At 36.7% G+C, this 18,377-nt stretch overlaps 1 protein-coding gene across 2 annotated transcripts in view; it reads left to right on the plus strand.

Annotated features, from left to right (window-relative positions):
* LOC131436986 (SEC14-like protein 2) overlaps positions 1 to 18,377 on the plus strand; it is a 62,230-nt gene that overhangs the window by 32,048 nt on the left and 11,805 nt on the right. For both annotated transcript variants that reach the window (XM_058606006.1, XM_058606005.1), the window contains 2 exons: positions 12,546 to 12,615; positions 14,778 to 15,582. In XM_058606006.1, the coding sequence (XP_058461989.1) occupies positions 12,546 to 12,615; positions 14,778 to 15,582 (875 nt within the window). The remainder of the gene's footprint in view (positions 1 to 12,545; positions 12,616 to 14,777; positions 15,583 to 18,377) is intronic.

Here is an 18,377-nt window from a genome sequence, read left to right on the forward strand (position 1 = left end):
ATACGGATCAAATAAAATGTACGGAATACACAAATTACCAACACAAGTAAACTTGGTTTACTCTTGATCCTTAATGTTTAAATTGCAATTGATTGAAAATAAACAAAAATGAATGATAATGCGTTAACGCCCGTTTTGTTGACCTACAATTGTACTTCTTGAATAAACATTAATTCTTGTACTCTTGAATAAAGAATGATTCATGAACCTCAGAACGGAATTCCAAAGGAAACTTGTTGACTATTGGCCACTAAGCATCAAAGCAATTGCAAAGGAGTATCTACCAAGCAAATGTATGTGGTATTTTCCGTTTACTAAGTGAAAAAATATCTCATGCGGCTTCGCCACATCGTGATACACGATCGGCCAACTCAGCCGGGGTCGCCTCGTCGGCTTTATGCTTATGAGCCATCTTGACTTCGGTTATGTGGCTGCACCACATCAGTTATACAGGAGGCATAATAACACCAAAAAAATAATATGATGAATTCGAAATTACCCTTTCGGCGAAACGACTTTTGGCGAAATGGCATTCGGCGAAACGACCCGCTCCCAATCTCACACATTTATCGGATAAAACCCATATTTGCAGGGCATATGTTGAATAAATTATTAGAGGTTAAATAGAGAAGACAGAAAGTGAATATAAATATTCTCTCCTACCCAATGTTTGAGCGGAAGAATAGTTATAGAGCGAGAAGACTAGTGTTTGTTGTCTGATGAACAAAAGAAGATGTTTGGATATGGGATACCGGTCATGAGACGGCCTAGGGTTTAGACCATGTTCGATGTACGTCAACCACACCCAGTCGTGTGGTAGAGCCGTGTCTATCACACTTCTTAGGGTGGCGAAATAGTAACGCGTATGAACGAAATGCACAAGAACGCAGGTTCGAGTCCTTTCTCTGAGCGTATCTATTACCAAAAGATAATCTTTTCTTTGAGTTCAGTTGGCTTCTCCAATATATATTTTTTCACTCAGTTATTGCATAAACCGACAAAAGACGTTTTCGGAGGCATTCAGGTATCTAATGAGTCGAAAATATGGTTTTCCACATCTTCTTCTTCTTGCCTTTCTCAACTAACCAATAAGCATTAAAAAGATCTTGTATCTTTGCCTTGTATACGAATATAGAATTATCACCAAATTCTTGTCAGCCCTACATGCTACTGTAAAGTTGATATAAAACCATAGAAGGCGAAATTTCTGCACTAGTAATATTAATATAAAACACAATGTGCAGATGTAAAAATTGAAAGATCGAAAACAGCTTTGCTAATGCTATTAAATATTGAAGTTTGTTGTCAAATAAAAAACTTTCACCGAATTAATTTTCTATTCTTTATCATTAACAAAACTGAAATAGAGACATGAAAAACCACAAAATAACTGCATCAAACCTAGAAACTTTCTCTTGGCATTCCTTGATGAAATACTGCTTCTTCTATTTGAACCATGTCAAATATGTTTGAGTGTAGTACAATATTTTCAATTTAAATCTTATTGCTATTTTGTTCAGAAACTTCTCTTAAGCATTACTGTCTAGTCGAAATATTTGATTGTTCGATTTTAAACTATATACGATTTGCAATGAGTAGAATTAGTCGAATAAACTAGAGAAATGAAAATATGATGCCAAAACTTTCATTTCAGAAATTCAATGGGGCTATTATTTTGTTTCCTAAAGTATTGGTCTTCACCAATCACGCTATATCCTCATGTACAATGGGAGAAATTCCTTCGTCGCTACTTGATGAATGAAATTCTGTACTTTGAGGAAATTAGTCCTAATGTTTTTACCTTTTTCATAAAGAAAGGCTATACCATCGCTGTGAAAACCGACTTTACAACCGAGGCCCGGAGGGTCATATACCATTCGACTCAGTTGGTCGAGATAACTAAATGTATGTGTGTGTAGGTATGTGTGTATGTGACAAATAATGTCACACAATTTTCTCAGAGATGATGTGACCGATTTTCACAAACTTAGATTCAAACAAAAGGTCTTATGGTCCCATAGATCGCTATTGACATTTTTCCCTTATCTGACTTCGGGTTCCGGAATAACAAGCAATATGTGCAAATCTATAAGATAATGCACACACAATATTCTCGGAAATATTTTAACCGATTGTTACAAACTAAAATGCAAATAAATATTCTTTAAAAAGCCCTAGAAACGTTAATCCAGATCTTACTTTTGGTTTCGGAGTTACAGCGCGAGTACTTTTTCAAAAGTGATGTCGAAACGAGGAGTACTTGTTTATAAAACTTACTGGTAAACTCGTCTAGTTGGCAGGCCTTGTTAGTCAGTGGATATATAAATCTACTTTGGGACTACTAGTCCCCGGTTTCCGCTTCCGAACGCACCGGTATTAGTGAAGAAAAGCTCCAAAAATGGAACTCACTTAGATTTCTCAGCAAGGGAAAAACCGATTTTCACGAATCATGATTCAAATTGAAAATTGCACAGTATGTGTTAAATATTGTCTGCAATTTCATCCAGATCCGACTTCCAGTTCCGAAAATATTGAACGATGAGTGTGAAAATTCAAAATCGTCTTTCAAAATTCCGTCAAATCGTTATTCAAAATGACACGGGTACGCGTCGGTACGTGTGGCTTTGATCCGTTCGCAGCGTGCTTTGTTCAATTTCGTATAGCATGCAGGGTTTCCACATTTGTATCTATATTTTTCAGGTGAAAAATATGTAAATTTGTAAATCTTTCATTAAATTTTTAGCTACTTGTTAGATTTATCACAAAATCATGATAACGATGCTTTTCTATGAAGGTACATTGCCTTTCTTATATAAAATGTTTATGCAATCACTTGTAACATTGACTAGTGAAAATTGGCTCGGAAGGCTATGTGTGTGTTGTATGTGTGTGAGTATGTGTCAAATAATGTCACTCATAAAATAAAAAATCTCATAGAAAAGGTTGCTATTAAATTTCATCATGCATTCATGAAGTAAAATGTGTTTAAAATTGCGCACCGTCGTTTAGAGCGACAATGCAAAAAAATGTACAATTGTTCTAGATTGGGTACAAAACTTATTTAAATTGACTTCGACTATACTTGGTTCTTGGTACACTGTGAAACGAGACTCACTCAATTTTCTCAGAGATGATATGATCGATTTCCACAAACTTAGGCTCAAATGAACGTCCCTAAAGTCTCATAGGTTGCTGTTTAATTTCATCTGGGTCCGACTTCCGGTTCCAGAACTATTGGGTAAAGCGTGTTTAATCATTTAATGTGACGATGTAAAATAAAAAAAATCTTATTAACTTGACATAATTGTTTACAAATTGAAAAGGTCATGTTAGTTCATACCCAAAGAAAGTTTCTTATTTTATGCGAGATTGAAAAAAATATATGTAATATAAGCAAGGCACCATTACACCACTAGGTGGATAAAAAATGGTTTTTCATGATGATCATTCTATGTTTTCGTCAGGCAAACTGAGCTGTCAAGATGTTCCAAAAATAAACGAAAGCAATATATCGGTATTATTATGCTATTTTATATTAGCGCATTACATATAGTAATAGCGAGCTAAACTATGATACTACGTAACTGCAGTGTTTTTATGCATTAACAGTTCGGCTGAAAAGTTCGTATCGTTTAATAGAAACACACATTTTTTTTGCCAAAACTCGTTTTTATTATTCAACATAATTGCCATCAGAGGCGATACAGCGATTATAGCGATCTTCCAACTTTTCGATACAATTTTTGTAGTACGATTTGCCTCAAAATAGGCCTCAGTTTCAGCGATTACCTCTTCATTGCTTCTAAATTTTTTACCAGCGAGCATTCTCTTGAGGTCTGAGAACAGGAAAAAGTCACTGGGAGCCAAATCTGGAGAATACGGTGGATGAGGGAGCAATTCGAAGCCCAATTCGTTCAATTTCAGCATGGTTTTCATCGACTTGTGACACGGTGCATTGTCTTGATGAAACAAAACTTTTTTCTTCTTCAAATAAGGCCGTTTTTTTTATATTTCGTCCTTCAAACGCTCTAATAACGCTATATAATAGTCACTGTTGATGGTTTTTCCCTTTTCAAGGTAGTCGATGAAAATTATACCATGCGAATCCCAAAATACAGACGCCATAACCTTACTGGCCGATTGTTGAGTCTTTCCATGCTTTGGGTTCGGTTCATCGCGTACAGTCCACTCAGCTGACTGTCGATTGGACTCCGGAGTGAAGTGATGGTGCCATGTTTCGTCCATTGTTATATCAGAATCATGAACTCGTTGTTGTTTTTGATCGATTGTGAGCTCACGCGGCACCCATTTTGCACAAAGCTTTCTCATATCCAAATATTCGTGAACTTCACTTTACGGTCATTGAAAATCATTTTGTGGATTTTTTTCACGTTTTCATCGGTAACAGCCTCTTTTGGACGTCCACTGCGTTCATCGTCTTCGGTGCTCATATGACCAGTACGAAATTTTGCAAACCACTTACGAATTGTTGCTTCGCCCGGTGCAGAGTCTGGATAACACTCATCAAGCCATTTTTGGTATCGGCGGCACTTTTTTTCATCAAAAAGTAGTGTTTCATCAACACATGAAATTCCTTTTTTTTCATTTTTTTTCACAATAACAAAAGTAGCTTCACTCAAAATGCAATATCTCACAAACTAATAATCAGACAGCTGTCAAATTTATACACGTATCTTTTGAAGGTTGGTACTAACTGAAAATGGTATGGATTTAATTCTAGTGGTGCCCTCTCATAGAAACGATACGAACTTTTCAGCCGATCTGTTATATAGCTTAAACGCAATGTTAAGGTTACAATACGCCATTTATATCGTATCGTATCAGTATTGATTTCAGGCCAGTTCAGTTCTATCGTCTAATTCTTATAATCACTTGGGTTCTCCCCAAGTAGGAAATGTAATTTGTTGAAATTTCAAAATGTTCTACAATTGTTTAAGAATTGTTGTTTATGTTTCATATGTTCAGGAAGATTTTCAAACGCATTAAAATCGGTTGTGCTTGTTACTATTAAGTTTTTCAATACTACCGAAAAAATCATTGTAGAATAACTTGGCGTACATCTTAAACAATTGTGCAGCAACTCACCAACTTTGGCAATTAAAAAAAAACGCGTAAAAAAGACCTCAGTGTACTTTATTTCATTACGTAGTAATTTCCTTGAGTTGTTTTCATATAACTATAAACGTAACCTCGTTTTTTTGTTATTATTTTAGATAGTTTCAGAATTGATTTTCTAAGTTCATATTCAAAAGAAACTCATATAGTTGAAAATTCAATTTCTCTCTAGCCTTTTATCACTGATTGTCAAACATACGAAATTTATCATAATATATATGTCGAATGCTGCATATTCGTTTTTCAATGGCGGTTCTCATTCTATCGCAAGAATCCCTAAAATAACGAATGATTCCCGTGTTGCTTCTACCTTTTCGTTTTCGTCCAAATGAAATCGGTTTTCATTAGCCATTTGCTATTGTTGTTTTATCTTGAAAATATGACATTTCATTGAGTGTGCTGAATAGAAATCTTCATCATCTTTACTTTTTATTGCAGTATAATTATAAATAACAATATACGATATTGGGGTTAATCCAATGATAATTACCGGTTAGATGCGATCAAGAAGATAAGGTTTAAGTTCACGGGAAAACGCCTATATGCATGCAGATGCAGTATACTGTCTATATCATGACTGGGCACAGCTCGAGTAATATTGCTAGATGTGTTGAAAAATAGTTCTGACACCAGAAGATTTGAAGCCAGTAATTTGCTAAAATTACAACGTAGGGTATTAGTTACAGCATTAATAAAAAGCTTTCCATGGGAAAGGGTGAAATCATCTTTCGTTAGTCACATGCCACTTGTACAAGATGCTTCTTTAGACTAACACTATACATATAGGCGCCAAGGCGTGAACTCTACGAAACATTCACTCGCCACGAGCCCAACGCGAGAGTCAAATCCCCTTAATGCGGCTAGGGCAAGTTCAAGTTCTGCGAAACTTTAAGCAGTACAGTCACGATACCTACGTGTGACTCGCGGCTGGATTGCGCAGCTGAAGCAGCATCAACCGTTGACCGCGATATTGAGGTCAAGCTCATGGACACGAACTCACTTCATCCGTGCACTGAACGAGAGCTTACGCGAAGGTAATCATTCTGGTTGGTTGACTGTAATTAAACGTCTATGAAATTGGATCCAGTTTTAGGCATACCTTTTACAGGATAGCTTTCGTATATACACTTACACTTACGAGTGTTTGAGCTAACGTTAACAGTGTTGAATTTTTATTCGAATGATTTCACGATGTGTAACGTTAGATGATTAGTTAGGAACCGGTTAGAATTCTGCGTTGGAGTATAGCTAGTTAAAATTCTAGCTACGCCAGAGCTCAAATCAAGCGTTTCCAAATTGATTGCTGCAAACATCTTTCACAGTATTATGTCACCAGTAATCTAAAAAATATTGTTTCATGGTTCCAAACATGCTGGAGAGAAATTCACAAATTTATCAAAGTCAATGTATGGCTTTTTATCATTTTTTTGCGGTAATCGATAAACATATTGTGTGAGAACATAATTGCAAAATTTCGAAGTCGCACTTTGAATACTTTCAGAGAAATAGTTATTTGTTTTAAATCGCTCCTAATCATTTCCTTGAAGCGCGTTTTCCCAATACCACTTCTTTAGATCTCGTTCACACGACAAAAAAAATCACTGAACCTTTTCTAAAAATAAAAAAAAAACAAAATGAAAAAAAAATTAAACAGCAGCGGGGCAAGATAATATTGCGCACGCATCTTGATAATTCAGATATTTCTCATCGTGTTATCGACAGAAATTGCACAATATACAGAGTCTCGTGTTAATTGATAAAAGTGAAGTGAATAGAATCACAAGCGGATAGTTCAAGCTTACACCCGTGAGCACCGAATCGCAATAAACGACAAAATACGGTATAGGATAATCATGTGAACGGAAACTTAGATGTTGACAAAACCACAATTACTCATTGTGGACGACGAGACGTACGTGAAAGCAAACTTACAGCAGCTTCCGGGACTCACTGTTCATCAGAAGTTTGATATCCCAGAAGACGTTGAAAACTTGCCTAAAAATACATGATTTGGCAATCAATTTTCTCATGTGGTACGATTAACAGGCACGAATAGACCAACTCGAAAGATGTTTTGAAGAGGAATAGGGCTAATGAGGACAACTTCGTGCCGAAGGTCTTCAATCTCCGTAAAAGCCGGTACTATGACCAATTGAAAAGTACTGGGCCAGGCAGAATATCTTTGATTTGTTTCCCCAAACGTTTTCAAATGATCGGTTTAATTGATGGATTTCGAACATTTTATATTGATGCAATTTGAACCGTGCACCCTCTATGATTAAAGAGTTTCTTTATTGGTGCTAGTAAATTTCACGTAAAAGTGTAAATATCTATCGAACTTATGTACAATATTCAGACAAAATGATTAGTTAGGTTAAGAACGTCATATCAATGCAATGATATAAGTTTTAAAAAATGCAAAATGTTGTTCCTAATGTCCAGTTCACTGGTATTCTTTTCACTTCGCTGTGTTTTATCATAAGGCAAAATTACAATTGTTTTTACTGTGTATTTGTTGATAATAGTAGATGAGGTAAAACTTATCATTGAGGCATAATGCACCACCTCCTATTCTCGAAAGTTTTGATCTTTCTAAATAATTGGAAATTGAAACTAAAAGTTAACCATAAAGACTGTCCCAGAAAGTATGGACGCACTTTGATTTCGCAAGTGTTAGACATTCAAATTTTATTCGATATACTGATAATATTAGACTACACGGAACCACCCGCGATCCCATTTCAACCAGAATATTAGTTGATTTTCTGAATTCGATTGATTAAAATTTGGTACAACTAATCGATTGTTGTTTTAACTAAACTGTCACTTTTGTTTTTCGATTAGCAGAAACGACGGTTGAAACAACTAATTTAAATGCTTGAAAAAAAGCTGTCAATTAGTGAGGACACATACTTTTCAATTTCAACAAATATTTTAGTTGAAATAACTGATGTTGTTATTGAAACAAAATTCGGTTAGTTGACAAATAAATCGGTTTTATTTGTTTTAGTTAAAGTTATGCACTGATAATTATAGTCAATTTATAAGAGCTTGGGTGCATCAACCGCTGGGAATTGAAATTTTGCGACGGCAATTCAAACGCTCCATTCAAACGCAGCGCGTTCTGTGTGTTTGAAATCCTTCGCTCCTGTTACTTTTATAAATTAAATTCATGTCAAAAAGCGTTTTATTGCTAATGCATGAACATCATCATCGGTATCAAACAGCTGGAAGTAAAACAGTCTGCTGGAAGTAAATAATGATCGAATTTGAAGCATAAAATTTTGCGCATACCTGAAAGATTACGAGATGATTATTCATAAACATTTTCTAATTTGTCACCAAATCTTTTTCATCTTAAACAAGGTTAACTTTATCACAACACCGCTGTTAGATAAACACTTGTTATCATAAAATTCTCAAATCGAATGAACACAATTTCACCAAACGCTTTAACCATCGATATTGACATTTTGAAGCGACGCAAACAGAGTTCAACTAAAAAGTTGTTGATTTTGCATTGCGATTATTGTTTTGCTTTCAACTGTCTCCGACATTTGACAGCATTCAAAACAACATATTTTTCAACTACTTGAATATATGCAAATCAAAAACCATATTGGTTGAATCAAAAAGAAATTAGTTAAATCAACTATCGCAAAAATCAAAAACTGTGATATCGCAATTTTATGATCGAAGGGTTCTCCGTGTACATCAACAGAATATTATTCTCAACATTTGCTACTTAGCCATTGTAGACTAGCTGGCGCCCCTTCTTGCAAACGTTCCTCATTAAATTCCGCACAGACCTCTTGACGACAAGTTTTGACACTTTTTTCCAATCTTTTTCGAACTGTTGAATGGTTTCGGCTGCCGAGACATGTTTCCTAAAATGTGCCTTAGTTAATGCACAAAATTCCTCAATTGGTAGAAGTTGTGGGCAATTTAGTGGATTCATGTCTTTTGGGACGAAAGTGACATTTTTGGTAGTATACCATTCTACCGTTGATTTCGAGTAGTGGCAAGAAGCAAGATCTGGCCAGAAGACAACAGGATCCTTGTGGCTTCGAATCATGGGTAGAAGTCGTTTTTGTAAACATTCCTTGATGTATATTGCGCTGTTCATTGAAGCAGTGGTGATGAAGGGTTTCGAAATCTTACCGCAGCTACAAATTGTTTGCCAGACCATAGCTTTCTTACCAAATTTTTCGACTTCAATCGATGTCTCGAATTGGTTTAACACTTGCCCTTCTCGCACCGTATAATATTGTGATCCCGGAAAGGCTTTATAATCGAGTTTCACGTAGGTTCCGTCGTCCATGATTATGAAGTTCAAATTTCCAGCAAGAATCGTATTGTACAGTTTTCGAATCCTCGGCCTGATCGATGCTTCTTGTTTCGAACTACGTTTTGGTTGTTTCTGCTTCTTATAGGTTCGAAGATTCAAACGTTCTTTAGCACGAAGAACATTTGAATTGCAAGGTGCCATCTTTTTTGTGCACATCCCGAACTGAAACCTCCTTCTTTTGCGGAATCGGTATGTTCAGTTGCCTACTGATAATGACTATCGATTTGACCTTTCATTTGAATTTAAGTTTGTGGAAATCGGTCAAACCATCGCTGAGAAAAGTTAGTGAGATCCATTTTGGTATATATGACCACTATTTCCAGAACTTCCGGAACCGGATACCGGAAACCAGGATAGCCGGATTCGGTTTGTTTAGTTGCCTACTGATAATGACTATCGATTATTGTATTTTTGAGACCAGTTTAGAACATTTTTTACGTTTTTTGTTTCGCCGATTTAAGTGACGGTGTACAATATGTAACACACTTTACCCTATAACTCCAGAACCGGAAATCGGATCCGGATGAAATTCACGAATTCCGTATGGGACCACGAGACCTTTCATTTGAATCTAAGTTTCTCAAAATCGGTTCAGCCATCTCCGAGAAAACCTAGTGCGATTATTTGACACATACACACACAGAGACATTGCTCAGCTCGCTTTTCACTAATCGGTTTTTCAAGAGATTGCATAACCTTTCTTTATGAGAAAGGCAAAATGAATAAACAACTGCACGAGTGGTTAGAGAAGAGTGTAAACAACAGGACGCAGCCATAAAAATTGACAGATTCTGAACCATTGCGAAATGGCAGCGGTTTTTGGTTGCGTCCATACTTTCTGGGACAGTCTTTATCTTTAAAAATTGATAGCAGTAAATCAAACGTAACCAGAAACATTTTTTTCAAAAACGATTATCCCAGAGTTTAGGTAAGTTATTGAGATTCTTTTTAATCTGATATAGAAATCAACAAGAAAGTTATTTGCTTCTGTAAACTTCACCAAATTCTAGATTATTTTTCTATCAACTTTCTTAGTACCAAAGAAATATTTATTTTAGGTGCATGTAGATTACAGTGTACGACGCATTTTGTTCGTTAGTAAAACAGACACTAACTATGGATGGTTAAAAACAATGAGTATTTTTAATTGACTCATATGAGGAAGACACATTTGTGCATGTTGTTTAAGGTGGTCAATTTAGTCGTATAATTAATAACCAAAATGCTTGGTTTTCTCGCCTATAGCGAAATCGTTTATTCTTTGTTACCGATCAAAATCTTTGGCGTGAGTTGTGTACTGCTCATTCGGTTCATAAGCGAGAGATGCGAATGCTGAGTGTGATACTTGTGGTCGACTGATTCCTATAGACAATACGAGTAGTAAAAATTTGGCTATTCATAACAATAGACTACAACTGTATGAGTAGACAAATCCGATCAGTTATTATGAATCTCATAAAATGCTTTTTATTTTTAAATATTCTTATGAATTTCGAGTTTCCAAATGCAAACAGCCAAAAGAAGATTCTAAGAAATTATTGTAACTGTTTATTTTTAATTTATGAATTATACATTGCTATATGAGGTCTGTTCAAAAAGTTCCCGGAATTTTTTGATTGCGCGCGTCTGGAGAGTCCAGTGGTCAAAATTTTTTTTATTGTGTTGGTACATATGTCCCTAATGTATGGTGAAATTTTCAGCTGTATTCATTGTTTACATTCTGTCTTGTAGCGGCTGGTGTAGACGTGTTTTTTTGAGCTCGGCGATTTTTGTTAGTTTAAACAATGGAAGAATTGAAGAGTCAAAGAATTTGTATTGAATTTTGCGTGAAAAATGAAATAAAGTGTAATCAAGTGTGCGAAATGTTACAGAGAGCCTACGGTGAGTCTGCTATGAAAAAAACAAGTGTTTACGGGTGGTATAAGCGTTTCCAAGATGGCCGCGAAGACGTTGAAGACGACGAACGCTCCGGTCGACGTCAATAATCGATGAAAATGTGGGAAAAGTGGAAAAAATGATGCTGATGAAGTTGGCATATCAGTTGGCTCATGCCATCATATTTTTTCAAATGTTTTGGGCATGAAACGAGTGGCAGCAAAATTCGTTCCCAAACTGCTGAATTTTGATCATTGCTTATTCGTGATCTTTTGGCTAAAAACAAGACTTTAATCATGCCCGAACCTCCTTATTCACCAGATATCGCTCCGTGTGATTTATTCCTGTTCCCAAAGTTGAAGAGACTCATGAAAGGACAGCGTTTTTCATCGATTGAAGAGATAAAGGCAGAATCGCTGAGAGTGCTCAGGAGCATTACAAAAAGTGACTATCAGGGGTGTTTCGAAGACTGGAAAAAACGCTGGCATAAGTGTATTATATCTAAGGGGGATTACTTTGAAGGGGACCATATAAATGTAGACGAATAAATAAATATTTTTTTAGAAAAATGAGAATTCCGGGTACTTTTTGAACAGACCTCGTATGTTTCAGATACAACAATTTATCCAATATGTTTTGAAACTTCCCAAAAGGTTCCTCTAAAAATACACAAATACGAATATTTTTCCTTATAAATTGAAAATATTTGGTTTTGGCCGTCGTCATCATTTTACTTACAGTTCAAATTTTTGGTAAGATTCGATGTATTTCTAATAAATTTGTTTACCTTTTTTTAGTAAATAGGTATAGAATTTACTCAAACTAAAGATAAATTTGCCGAAGAAAAAAAAAGCATCTCAGTTTTATTCGTATACACGTCATCCAGTAACGTCTGTGATATTACCCAACCGTCTTTTTAACCTCACGGAGGTAATCATCGTCAAAAGGAGTCGTTTATTAATTATGAAAAAAAATTAAGTGAAACTTAACTTCATTCAAGTATGGAAAAAGTTTCACACTTGTTGCAGGAATAATCGACTCACCCACTCACAGTGTTATGCAATCAATTTAGTTACTCTTCAAATTTTTTTAATTCATGATGAATGGGATCATTTTACTCGAGTCTATCATTTGACAAAACGCAAATTTATATTACATTATCAACTTTCTATCTCTTTTCTTTCAGTTTCGAAGACAAGTATCAGACATTCTAAAACCAGAACATGACGACTACTATCTACTGCGTTGGCTACGAGGTAATGATTGAAATCATATTTTATACGTATGCACTCATTTTAAGTGGATGTTAAAGTCAACTCGCACTAGGATGACCCAACTGTAACTTTTTTCGACTTCAGCTATGAAACAACTTTTCTGCTTCGGCACACAGCTGAAGGTGCACCTCAGTCATATCCGAAATAGTAAAAAAAAATTGGAGTTTTGTCGGTCGGATCGAACTAGTGCGGATTGACCTTTATTCTAGGCATAGCAATTTTAAAGCAGTAGTTTTTACCAAAGTAATAATTTTTGTTACCCTCGAATGATTCACGGTCAAACCTAGTGATCGCAGTGATCTAGTGATCGTTTACTTCTTATGGGTACCCGGCAATTCTGATTAACCTGGAAATGGATGGGCTGATGAGTTGGCTAGAGCTAGTGCAACAAATGATTTCGGTGGTCCTGAACCTGCTTTACCACTTTCAACTAGTTGGATAATGCACAAGATTCGTTCTTGGGCTGCATCCAAACATGCCTGCTGCTAGCAAAGCTCAGGCAAAAGAATTTTTAGAAGATTTTAATCTGAAAATGTCAAAGTGTCTACTGCATTTTTTCAAGCATCACTGCAGTATTCTGGTCATAGCTCTGACTGTCTCGCACTGACGCAACTACGTATCCGGGTTTTTGGTTCTCCATACATGGTTGAGTTTGTGTATGCGGAGCTAAAGTTAAAGGATATTCTATCGTTTCTTACCCAATGTGGCAAGAAGATATAGTCAGAGGGGTACATCGTTCTTCCTGGAGTGAATGAATCCTTCCTGTAGTGACCTTAAATAGGTTTTAGCAGATCGTTTGGCATCCCTTATGGGGTGCCGGATTTACTTCTGCTAGTACATACTGCGAATCGTTCTGCATTCTTCCGGAAATGCAGAATGGTGTCGAAATCTCTAAATCCTCTCGGGGGTTGGAGGTTTTATTAACAGTGAATTTTGGCACCTGCAGATCGTTCAGCATTCTTTCAGGGATGCAGAACGATTTGTTTCATTATGTTTTGTGCTGTTTTCCCACCTCAACCACTTCACAATTCCCTTCCTTGTTCCTTCTATCCTTCCCTTTCCATCTGGATATTGATCAGAAGCTACGGCAAGGCACAACTCTCCAAATAACTAGGGGAACGTACCACTTGAGCCAATTAGTTCTAATTCCTGATTCCTGATTGCCATATTGATGCCAACAAAAGTTTTTTAGGTTGCATTTTCGTTATCATTACGTTGCGAAAACCAACCGATAGCTATCTGAATCAATGCAGAAATTGTATTTATAATGTTGTACTGTATATGTTACTGCTATATTTATTCACAATAACGATTTACATATACGCTTAAGTGTTTATAATGGTTTCGCGACGGAAAATAAACCGTTTTTCAACTAGTAGCTAAAAGCATAGCTATGATTAAGGATATGTTAGAATTAAGTAACGATAACTTACAAATGATAGTCAGTTCAATATTTATGTTATAAAGAAACACTGCTGTCACCTTGTTATAACCAGTGTAACATAAAAAACATGTTCGTGCTTTTGTTGCAACATAGTTGGGCTAAGTGGTATCAGAACTAGTTAGAAGTTGCTACTATTGAAGTAAAATAAACTTATTTTCAACTAGTAGGTAGAAGCATAGTTGTGATTAAAGATATGTTTGGATCAATTAACGATAGCTTATAAATTATAATTATTTCAATATGACAAAAAGATGTGGTGATTGGAAACCTATGTTTTTAGGAAACATTGTTGTCACCTTGTTTTAACCAGTGTAACATAACAAACATGTTCGTGCTCTTGTTGCAAAATAGTTTGGGCTTAGTTGTATCAGAACTAGTTGCGGATTGCTACTAGGGTAACTAAGTCACACATTATTCCCAACACTAGACAATGCCTGTTCCCAAGTAAAATCCCGGTTGTAATGACATCATTGTTCCGTTAAAATCTCACATGATATATATATAATGTATATTGTATTTTGAGTGCAATAAGAATTGTTACTTTTTACGCACGCAAGGCACCGGAGATTTTAGTTGCTACAATGTTGTTCCGGCTTCAATTCAGTTCATGAACACGTGTATTAATGATATAGCTTAATTATTGCACAAACCTTATCTGTTCGAGAACAATGAATCAATTTTATTTTCATTTATTTCCCAGCCCGTGCATGGAACCCTGAGGCGTCCGAGAAGATGCTGCGTGACTCGATGAAATTTCGTGAGCGCTGGAATGCCGACGAAATCGACAAATGGCCCACCCCACAAGTACTGGTCGACCTTACTCCCCACGGAACATGCGGATTCGATAAGGAAGGTTCCCCAATAATCATCATCCCATTCGCCGGTTTCGACATTTGGGGCCTGCTGCATACCGTTTCGAGAGCGGATATTGTTCGAATGACACTACAGGCCCTGGAACGCTACATGCAGCTGGCGTTCGAGCAGAGCAAGAAGATGAATAATAACAACTGTCGACAATTCGTAGTGATTTTCGATATGGATCACTTCAACTTGAAACAGTACGTCTGGAGACCGGCTAGTGAGGTTGTTATTTCGCTAATTAAAATGTATGAAGCCAATTACCCGGAAATCCTAAAGTGTTGCTACATTATCAATACACCGAAGATGTTTGCCTTTGCGTATAACATGGTGAAAAGCTTTCTTGGCGAGTATACAATCGATAAGATCAAGATTTACAAATCCGATCGGAACAAATGGCTTCCGGCGATCCTGGAGCGATGCGATGCTTCCCAAATTCCAAAATATTTCGGTGGTACATTAACGGACGAGGATGGCAATCCAAAGTGCGAGAAAAAAATCGGCTGGGGAGGAAAGGTACCGAAGTCGATGTATACCTCGAAAGAGGATAGTTTCAACAACAACCTCACCTTCACCGAGACAGACATCAAGAAGGGAGGCAAGCTGAAGCTAACGTTCGACTGTGAAGACGCCGGTTGTTTCTTGAAGTAAGTATGCATATCGGAGCAACAGCAGCTCACAATGCCATGTGTGACCAGACTATTAATCAACGGTTTACTTGCAAGTATGGCGAGGGAGGTGTGCATCGCTACTGTTAAGGTCTCACGTCTAAATGGCAAACTGAGGCGTGTAATCATTGTTCGCATCAGCGTCGTCGAAGTTGTTAATTTTATTGATTGATAGATTTTTGCAACTAACTAGCCAATAGGTCACGCTATGGAGAAATTGCCATTTTCATTGGGCGCCTCGTTTTGATGCTACTAGGAGATCATTTAATTTCAATTAGCTTATCTTGTGAATGTCGGATAATGCAAAACAAGTTGCAGGTCATAATCTGCTCCATTAATTACTCGATTGTGTACAATTGTATTACCTCATTGTGATAGTTTGTATAATTTATCTTAATCAGACTAGTTAGTAAGATTTTTCCCGATAATATCATTTCAGTGGAATAAAATAATTAGCTTAGAGGTTGCCAGTTAGCTTACTTTTCAACTTACGCTCACGAAAATAGCGAACACGAAACTATAAAAACAAAATTGATTTACTGTGAAATGGAATTTTCTAGGACAGTTGTATACATCTTTTAAACACAGTTTACATTGATTGGATCACTCACACTATTTATACAAACTTATACAATCGTTTTAGGTATTTTTTCCCTTCCTAAGCATTTTATTTGTATCTTTTACTATTTCCGTAGAAGGTTCTGAGTGGACATAATTTACGACAGTTCGATGAATGCATGTCCTTAGAAACGAAATGCACCGAGTCTGTTTCATACTGTTTCAGCACACACTTAGAATAGTGGCATGAAGCTAAGTTCACTTAAAATCGTAGTAGTGCTGCGTCTAAAACGGCAAAGGATGTTTTATAGGCATTCAGTATTGTAAACTTGATCTTTGTCGGTGCTTATTGAAACGAAAATTTCACTTCACATCCAACAAGTGCAGACAGTGCCAAACTACCAAATGAAGTATTTTAAAACATATCTCGACATTTTCTCCTGTCCCTGTGTTGGTATTTATTAGAAGTAAGCTTTGACGTGTATTCCTTCTTCAATTACACAGTAGCAATATTTGGATTAAATCTACACTAAGACTAAGAGCTTCACTGTACGTGTTTTGGTAACAGTTTGCAGCCATTAGTCATGGCTACACACTAATATTTGAATCCTTTGTTTGGTAATTTTTTTGACGAAAACTAACTGTTCGATAGTTCATAGGTTTCGGAATCGATTGGCAATACTTATTACCGATTGTGCTGTTCTGCTCGTCTTAGTTCTTTCACTAGCTCCAAGTGCACGGTGAATCAGTGCCAGTTCGGTTTAATAAAGTCTAAACTTGTACTCAAACCACTTTAATTACTTTAAAATCTACTTATATTTAACGCTAAACAATTATAACTAAGTACAGGTCATTTTCGGAGCACTCGACGCAGCTTAATCGTTGGAAGCCAATTCTGATGTGTGCGCAATGCTGCGTGGTGAAGCCAAAAAACTCCTTTTTTGCCGCGCTGCTAGTTCTGGTAGCTCGAGCTTCGCTGGGTAACCAAAAAATGCGCGACTTCAGCACAGGGGAATGACAGAAAAATAGGGTAGGTCGCCAACACTTACGGTAATCAATAGAAACCAACGATATTCCGGTACATGAGTTTTATTTTACAAAAATCATGCAAATGTACACCGGACGGTTGGTTTTACGCAATTTTTGACGTAGGACTGCGTCTTTCGTTACTATGCTCACCTGGGTGCATTCTCAAAATTTCACAACACGAAAGAAGTTCTGGGATGTAATTACTTCGATTTGTTATATTTTAGTCATTTTTTATAGCCAAGCGTCACATATTTTCAATACATCGATGAAAGAATGAGAATTGAAATTCTGCTGTTTACTACCTGACGACGTTAGCTTGATTTCGCCTTGTCACAGAGGAAAGAGTGACGTTGGCAATTATGCTCTCTCATTTTTTCGATGAGAAACGAAAATGCTTCGTCTCTCTTCGTTTGTTCTGGTGTCGCGGGTCTCGGTCATTTACGAATGAGACAGTAAAACATTGAAAATGAGACTGCTGGAATGGTTTCTTTCATTGAGAATGCGTGACAATTTTAAATTCTGCTACTGACACTACGAATCCTTCCAGGTCGGGGCTCGAACATACAATAACTGGTTACGACATACGACAACACGTTTGGTAGCTTCAGTCTATGCACAAATCTGGTGCGCAGGCTGCCATCTACAACAAGACAGTAGAACTAAACCCGGCATTATTCAACTTGTGCTTCAGTCAATGGCAAATATAAGACTCCGTTACTAAAGCCTAAATACAGGCAAAACAACAACAAGCTCCTATATGAGCATATCTGCTGTTGGACATCCGCAGTGTGAGTTTCGCTTCAAACAAGAGCGATTGCGTCATACAGCTTCTGATCGTTTGCATTGGAGGAAAAAAAAACGAAAAGTGAACAAGTGGATAAGGAACATTATACAAAATCAGCCGTTCTTATGGCTCTAAATGTCATCTAAAGAACTATCAATATTATTTTCTTGCAAATCGAAGGTAAAAATTATTAGTTCAGTGCAAATCTAGAATAATTTGATAGGTTGTGCAAGTTTTGCTGTGGGAAATTTGCACCAAACGAATGCAAATAAAGCCAGCATACGGCATAGCAATATCGTGAAAAATATCACCTTCTAAAAGCCTGAAATGAATCCCGCAATTGCATCATTCATCTGCTGATCGTTTGCGTGCGAGTAACAGAAAAAACCTGTTTTAATCCACC

This window comes from Malaya genurostris, chromosome 3 (genome assembly GCF_030247185.1).
Source record: "Malaya genurostris strain Urasoe2022 chromosome 3, Malgen_1.1, whole genome shotgun sequence".
NCBI classification, from domain to species: domain Eukaryota; kingdom Metazoa; phylum Arthropoda; class Insecta; order Diptera; family Culicidae; genus Malaya; species Malaya genurostris.